General features: G+C 39.3%; 1 protein-coding gene across 7 annotated transcripts in view; it reads right to left on the bottom strand.

Moving 5' to 3' along the window:
* ATG4C (autophagy related 4C cysteine peptidase) overlaps window positions 1-8,680 on the bottom strand; it is an 88,099-nt gene that overhangs the window by 60,427 nt on the left and 18,992 nt on the right. For all 7 annotated transcript variants that reach the window (XM_081818536.1, XM_081818532.1, XM_081818534.1 and 4 more), the window contains one exon: window positions 2,429-2,568. In XM_081818536.1, coding sequence (XP_081674662.1) covers window positions 2,429-2,504 — 76 coding nt within the window. In that variant the 5' untranslated portion in view covers window positions 2,505-2,568. The remainder of the gene's footprint in view (window positions 1-2,428; window positions 2,569-8,680) is intronic.

Below are 8,680 nucleotides of genomic sequence, written 5' to 3'. Positions count from 1 at the left end.
CGTCTTTCTCTGGTTGACTTATTTCACGTAGCATAATACCCTCCAGTTCCATCCACGTCATTGCAAATGGCAAGATTTCATTTTTTGATGGCTGCATAATATTCCTGTGTGTGTGTGTGTGTGTGTATCACATCTTCTTTATCCATTCATCTTTTGATGGACATCTAGGCTCTTTCCATAGTTTGGCTATTGTAGACATTGCTGCTATAAACATTGGGGTGCAGGTGCCCCTTCGGATCACTACATTTGTATCTTTGGGGTAAATACCCAGTAGTACAATTGCTGGGTCATAGGGTAGCTCTATTTTTAACTAGGCATAAAGGATTTAAATAGACATTTCTCCAAAGAATATATAAAAATAGCCAATAAGTATATGGAAAGATGCTTAACATCATTATTCATCAAGGAAATGCAAATCAAACTCAGCGAGATACTTCACACCCACTGGAATGGCTCGAATAAAAAAGATGGACAGGGCACCTGGGTGGCTCAGTCAGTTGAGCATCCTATTCTTGGTTTCGGCTGGGGACATGTGAAATCAAGCCCCATGTCAGGCTCCGTGCTCAGCACAGAGTCTGCTGGAGATTCTCTCTCCCTCACCCTCTGCCTCTCCCACTCATGTTCTCTCTCTCTAAAATAAATAAATCTTTAAAAAAAATTTTTTTAAAACATGGACAACATAGGGCGCCTGGCTGGCTCAGTCAGAAAAGCATGCGACTCTTGATCTCTGGGTTGTGAGTTCAAGCCCCACATTGGATTTAGAGATTACTTAAATAAATAAAAAACTTAACAAAAAAAAAAAGGATGGACAATAAAAAGTGTCGGTGAGGATATAGAGAAATTCAGACCTTCAAACATTGCTGATGGGAATGTAAAATGGTGCAGCCACCTTGAGAAACAGCTTGGTAGTTCCTCAGAAAGTTAAACTTAAGAGTTAACATATGGGGTGCCTGGGTGGCTCAGTCGTTAAGAGTCTGCCTTCGGCTCAGGTCATGATCCCAGGGTCCTGGGATCGAGCCCCGCATCGGGCTCCCTGCTCTGCGGGAAGCCTGCTTCTCCCTCTCCCACTCCCCCTGCTTGTGTTCCCTCTCTCGCTGTGTCTCTCTCTGTCAAATAAATAAATAAAATCTTTAAAAAAAAAAAAAAGAGTTAACATATGATCCAGCAATTCTACTAATAGGTATATACCCAAGAGAACCGAAAAGATATAGTCACACAAAAACTGGTACATAATGTTCATAGCAGCACTATTTGTATTAGCCAAAAAGTCAAAAACAACCCAAATGTCCATCAACTAATAAATGAGTAAAGAAAATGCGGTATGGCCATACAATAAAATATTATTCAGTCACATAAAGGAATGAAGTGGTGATAAATACATGCTATAATATGGATGAATTTCAAAAACATTATGCTAAATGAAAGGAGTCAGACACAAAAGGCCACAAGTTGTACGATTCCATTTATATGAAATGTCTACAATAGTCAAACCCATAGAGACAGAAAATAGACTGGTGGTTGCCAGTGGCTGGAGAGATGTGGGGAGGAATGGGGAGTAGCTGCTAATGGGTCCGGGCTTGCTTTTACAGGTGATAAAATTGTTCTGGAATTAGATAGTGATGAAGGTGTACAATCTTATAAATATACTAAAAACCCCTGAATCATAAAAGGGTAAATTTTTTAGTATGTAAATTATATCTCAATTTTTTAAAAAATCAATGTCCATAGTTTTCAAAATGAAATATTTCATTATTATCAAGTTATAACTATCTAAATAGCTAGCTGGCCATGCCTTCCAGTGAACCAGGAGCCAACTGTCAACTGTGTTTTACCCAAATTTGCATTATGAAGGGGTTTTGCTAAATGTTATCATTCCTATTTTATGGATATGAACTTCTTCCTGTTGCAACTGGTTCTGCTAAGTATTTCTCCATCTTTGAAAGTTTCTTCATCTCTAATTTGTTTCTAGTCCAAGGTGGGTTTCAAAACCACCATATGATCCTTATTGGATTTGTCTGCAAACCAAGAATAAGTAAGTTAAAAATAAAGGTCTAAGGGTACTCCTAAGAGAAATTCATAGGTATCAGTATGGAAACATAATACTGTCTGCTTTGTGTGTTCAAAGGTCTATTTTGCTTGCTTCCTGGTTGCCTGAAACTGAGTCTGAAAAACTGAGGTATTATCCTCACTTAAATAAATTCTGCTTCTGAATGTTCAAAGAAAAAAGGACCACATAGTATGCCTGAATTTCTAGACAATGTTTATGATGATATGTGGTTCTTTCTTAAGGATATAGGCTTATCCACATTCCTTACAGAAATATTTCATTCAAAGAGAAACTTAAGCAATTGTGAGTGACTTAATAAGGCAGATGATATTTGTCTTCAAATATTTCTTTAGATGTATACAATTTTTAAATGATACTTACTATATTTCATGTTGTTCCAAGCAGATACAAATTTAGTTTTTAGCTTGTCAACTTCATCTGTTCCTGTGGCCTCCATATTCAAATTCTAAAGAAAAAGCCATAACTTGATTGCATTCTTCTGTAAAGTTAAATCTTTAGTACTAAAAGAAAAAAAATTAAAGAAAAATAAGTAATGAGTATATATTATATGGTACAATACTGCTAAAGTTTTACTTATGATTAAATACAATTTGAACTGCAAATGAGCAAACCAATTTCTCATTTTACATAACAGAATATAATATATTCTATAAATACTTTAATTACAAAAAACATTAAATACCAAATATACAATAAAAATTATCACACAAAACCAAACAATAATCTCCTCCAAGTACTCACAATTAAGAACAATAAATTAGGGCACCTGAGTGGCTCAACTGGTTGAGTGACTGCCTTCTGCTCAGGTCATGATCCTGGAGTCCCGAGATCGAGTCCCTCATCGGGCTCCCTGCTCAGCGGGGGGTCTGCTTCTCCCTCTAACCCTCCCCCATCTCATGCTCTCTCTCTCTCTCATTCTCTCTCTCTCAAATAAATAAAATCTTTAAAAAAAAAACAATAAATTAACTTAGTGAAACAACTCCACTTCGGTGCTTGTGAGACTATTCAAGATTTGTTTTATTTGTAATGAGAGAAGGTGGTTTTAAATCTTATAAGAAATTACAACTATCGGGCACCTAGGTGGCTCGGTTGGTTGAGCATCTGTCTTCAGCTCAGGTTGTAGTCCCCGGGTCCTGGGATCGAGTCTGCTTCTCCCTCTCCTTCTACCCCACCCCCTGCTTGTGCACTCTCTCTCTCATAAAAATAAATAAATAAAATATTTAAAAAAAAAAAAAAAAGAAATGACAACTATCTTTAGAATGGAGGATTCCACTTAAACTGATTAAGTCACTACTTTCATATAAAACCTAATTGTTGGGATGCCTGGGTGGCTCAGTCTGTTAAAGCGACTGCCTTCAGCTCAGGTCATGATCCCAGGGTCCTGGGATCGAGCCCCACATCGGGCTCCCTGCTCTGCAGGAAGCCTGCTTCTCCCTCTCCCACTTCCCCTGCTTGTGTTATCTTTAAAAAAAAAAAAAAATAGAATGGCTTAGGGGCACGTGGGTAGCTCAGTCAGTTAGGCGTGGGACTCTTGATTTCAGCTCAGGCCATGATCTCCGGGTCCTGAGAGCGAGCCCCACGTGGGACTTTGCACTCAGTGGAGAGTCTGCTGGAGATTCTCTCTCTTTCTCTCTCCCACTACCCCTCCCTTTCCCACTCCCCCGCCCCGCTCACACATGCAGTCTCTCTCTCTCAAATAAATAAATCTTATTAAAAAAATAGAATGGCTTAAATCTACAACAGAAGATGTTTTCTTACTTTAAAATAAAAATAAATGTAGCTTACAGATATTTGTTTTATAACTGACTTGAGGGAAAATTGAGATGTGCAATATAATCTGAAAAAGGAACAAATTATACCTTAAAATGCTTATGCTTATTTGCAATAATTCAGATAGTTTACTTATCAAGAAAAGAATGCTGCACAGAAAAAAAAGAATGCTGCACAGAACACTGCTCTTTTAGGGTTATAAATATCTACTCAAAAGTACTGATACATTTATTTCTCTAACAATACATTCCATTTTATAATATGTACTAAAAGCTACTAATGATACAGTACAGTTGAGGCAGGAGAAAGCATGGTCCATTGGAAAAATTTTAAAAGTCAGTATGACTAGAGCACAAAAAAATCCAAAAAGGGGGCTTGAGATGTGGCTATAGGTTTGACATGGGCCAGAGCACACACGGCCTTGTACACCATGCTAAGAATCTTGTTGTTTATCCTAAGAACAATTGGTTTCAAACAGGAATATTAGAATCTGATTCTGTGGGTCTGACTCCCAGAGCAGCACAAAGAATAGATTGCAAAGGAGAAGAGTACATGATTATAGAGTTTACCAGTACTTTACAGGACTAGAAGAGAGATGATAATACCTTGGAATGGAGCAACAGAGAGGGAGATAAATAGACATTATAAGGAAATGTGTCAAAAATTCAATGTCTTGGCGGGCGCCTGGGTGGCTCAGTCGGTTGAGCGACTGCCTTCGGCTCAGGTCACGATCCCAGGGTCCTGGGATCGAGTCCCATGTCGGGCTCCCTGCTCAGCGGGAAGCCTGCTTCTCCCTCTCCCAATCCCCCTGCTTGTGTTCCCTCTCTCGCTGTGTCTCTCTCTGTCAAATAAATAAATAAAATCTTTAAAAAAAAAAAAATTCAATGTCTTGGTGATTAAATGAATATAGAAGGCAAGAAAGATAGATATGCCAAAGATACACCCATGTTCCTGGCTTGTGAAACTAAATAAAAGGTGCCAACCATTGAAATAGGGAGCATCAGAAGAGATTCAGGTTAGAGAAGGAAGATCATGAATTTAATTTATATATAGTTTGAGATGTCTCTGAGAGATATATTAAAGAATCATCCATTTATTTAATTATCAATAAGTTATTGCCAGGCACTGTTCAAGGCAATGCAGATACAGCTTAGGACAAAAGCAGTGAAATACTTCCTCTCATGGAGCTTAGAATCTAGATATATTCTAGAGAGGCCAACTAGGCAGTTGGATATATAGATCTGGAGCTTAAAGGTGAGGTCTGAGTGGGAGCTATTGAGAACTGCTGATGTATAAATGAGAATTAGAGCTACAAACATGTTCTTCAAGGACTTTGCCTTATGTTTACACCTTCAGCCTTGAGAATATTCAAGGCCCTTCAAGAAATTACATCTGGGGCGCCTGGGTGGCTCAGATGGTTAAGCGTCTGCCTTCGGCTCAGGTCATGATCCCAGGGTCCTGGGATCAAGTCCTGCATCGGGCTCCCTGCCAGGCGGGGAGCCTGCTTCTCCCTCTGCTTCTGCCTCTGCCTCTCTCTCTCTCTGACTCTCACGAATAAATAAATAAAACATTAAAAAAAAAAAAAGAAATTACATCTGCCCTTTTACTTAGCTTCCTCTCTTGCCACTCCCTTACTGCACCATTCACCGAAGCCATTTTTAATATTAATATTAAAGCTTCCTAAACTGGACATGCTTCCATGTCTTTGCATGTGCCACTCCCTCAACCTAAAAGGCCTTCCTGCTCACCCTCACTTTTTGACTATCTTATTATCATGAGTCTCTAAGACCCAGCTTGTTTCACCTCCTCTGGTCAGACTTGTAAGATTTCTACCCACCTCCATACCTCAAACTAAAAGAGATGTCCCGCTCTTAACTCCCATAGGATCCTATGTCCTCCTCTATCATGGCATTCATCATACTGTACTGTAATTACTTCTTACCTCTTAAACTAGATGGTCAACTTTTTGAGTGTCCTTGAGTTCTGCCTGGCATGTGATTAGTTCTCAAATTATGTTTATTAAATGAATCAGTGAATAGATAAATAAGGTATATCACTAGTAGCACTTTTACAAGCTGTAAAAGTCTATCAATTGGAAATTTTGTCACTGACAACTAGAAATTTTCCTCCAGAAAACTGCATAATTTAACAAAATTTGGAGAAGTACGGAGAAAGGTTTATAAAATGTACATCCACATGATTGATTACATATCCATTAAAAATGTCTCCAAAGGGGTGCCTGGGTGGCTCAGTTGGTTAAGTGTCTGACTCTTGATTTCAGCTCAGGTCATGATCTTGGAGTCATGAGATCGAGCCCCACATCAGGCTCCACACTCAGCAAGAGTCTGCTTGAGATTCTCTCTCTCCCTCTTCTTCTGCTCCTCCCCTTGCTGTGTGCACTCGCTCTCTCTTGCTCTCTCTAATAAATAAATGGGTTATTTTAAAGATTTGATTTATTTATTTGTCAGACAGAGACAGAGCACAAGTAGGGGGAATGGCAGACAGAGGGAGAAGCAGCCTCCCTGCTGAGCAAGCAGCCCAATGCGGGACTCAATTCCAGGACCCTGGGATCATGACCTGAGCCAAAGGCAGTTGCTTACCCGACTGAGCCACCCAGGCATCCCAAGAAATAAATGTTTTTTTAAAAATGTCTCCAGGGGCACCTGGGTGGCTCAGTCAGTTAAGCATCTGCCTTTGGCTCAGATCATGATCTCCAAGTCCTGGGATCGAGCCCTGCATCGGGCTCCCTGCTCAGAGGGGAGTCTGCTTCTTTCTCTCCCTCTGCCCCTTCCCCCTGCTTGTGCTCACTCTTTCTCTCTCTCAAATAAATAAAATCTTTTTAAAACATAATTAATTACAAATAAATAAATAAATAAAGTCTCCAGGAAGTTTGTGATAATGGGGAAACACTGCAAAATCTAAAATTTTATGCATCATATGATACTAGCTGGAGAAGTGGCAGGGGAAGAGTTAGAAAGAAATCGAAAATTGACAAGTTTCTCTGGATACAAAATTGTGTGTGGTTATTTTTATACCACTATTGCCCACCTTTTCCAAATCTTATACAAAGAACAGATGTAATTTTTAGAATTTAAAATTTTTATTGTTGGGGCAGCTGGGTGGCTCAGTTGGTTAAGCGACTGCTTCAGCTCAGGTCATGATCCTGGAGTCCCGGGATTGAGTCCTGCATTGGGCTCCCTGCTCAACAGGGAGTCTGCTTCTCCCTCTGACCCTCCTCCCTCTCATGCTCTCTGTCTCTTTCTCTCTCTCTCAAATAAATAAATAAAATCTTAAATAAATAAATACATAAAATTTTTATTGTTAAAAAGCCACCAACTGGGCACCTGGGTGGCTCAGTTGGTTAAGCGACTGCCTTCGGCTCAGGTCATGATCCTGGAGTCCCGGGATTGAGTCCCGCATCGGGCTCCCTGCTCAGCAGGGAGTCTGCTTCTCCCTCTCCCGCTCCCCGCTCTTGTGCTCTTTCTCTCTCTCACTCTCTCTCTCAAATAAATAAATAAAAATCTTTAAAAAAAAAAAAAAAAGCCACCAACCAGGGTGCCTGGGTGGCTCAGTTGGTTGAGCATCTGACTCCTGGTTTTGGCTCAGGTCATGATCTCAAGGTCATGGGACTGAGTCCCACATCAGGCTCTGCACTCAGATGGGAGTCTGCTTGAGATGCTCTCTCTCCCTCTCCCTTTGGCCCTCCTCTTGCTTTCTCTCTCTCTCTCTCAAATAAATAAATCTTAAAAAAAAAAGCCCCCAAAAAGTCACCAACCACGAGTCTTTTAAATTTAAAATATTTAAAATAAGAGAATATACACACGTGTATTTTCTTTTTTTTTTTAATTTTATTTATTTATTTGAGAGAGAGAGAGCAAGAACGAGGAGGAGAGGCAAAGGGAGAGGGAGAAACAGACTCCCCACAGAGCAGGGAGCCCGACACAGGGGTCAATCCCAGGACTCTGGGATCATGACCTGAGCCGAAGGCAGACGCCTAACCAACTGAGCCACCCAGGTGCCCCCTTGTATTTTCTTTCTAAGTCAGAAAGAAAGTAGGTAATGGGGAATACTTTGGTTCAAACAGTTTGCAACATTGGTTACCAGGAATACCCTAGACAGTCCTTAGCAAGAATGTAAAAATGATCCCTTAAAGTGGGTGGGAAGAACATAAAGACAAAGTAAGATATTTTGTATGGGGAAAGTCTGTACCTTAGAAAATGGCTCCTAAATAAATAAATAAATAAATAGCCAAGGTAAGATGCTGTGACAGATTCAGAAATTAATGAGAAAATTTTCTAACCTCAAGGAACTTAGAGTAGAATAAATTGTTAGGTTACTCTTTTATTATTACTATTTTTCCTCAAAATTCCTGCTTATTGACTATTTACTCAGAATAACTATACCCCCAAACATGAAACATTTAAAATGTTTTTGTAACATATCCTTGACTATGCTCTAAGAATACTTTTATTGCCATTGTACCTAGGGTAGATCAGAATAATAAAATTATTATTATAAGGTCAAACTAGTTAAGCTGTTGCTAGTTTAATAATTCATATACAGTTGACCCCTGAATAATGCACAGTGCAGGGTTTGGGGCACTGACCCCCTGTTTAGTGAAAACCCATGTGTAACTTTTGACTCCCCCAAAACTGAACTGAATGTCTCTAATATACGAAGAGCTCCTATAAATCAATAAGGGAAAAAACATCCAAATAGAAAAAAAATCCAGGCACTCTAAAAGAAAAAGACCAATAAACATAGGAAAATATTTTCAAACTTATTAAATCTAAGTAATGCACATTAAATGAATTTCATACTTTTTTCATCATCATAAGAGAT

Source organism: Leptonychotes weddellii, chromosome 4, assembly GCF_054177405.1.
Source record: "Leptonychotes weddellii isolate Sample4059 chromosome 4, ASM5417740v2, whole genome shotgun sequence".
Taxonomy (NCBI): Eukaryota; Metazoa; Chordata; class Mammalia; order Carnivora; family Phocidae; genus Leptonychotes; species Leptonychotes weddellii.
The sequence above is the reverse complement of the archived record's forward strand: the minus strand, read 5'-3'. Positions and strand labels throughout refer to the sequence as shown.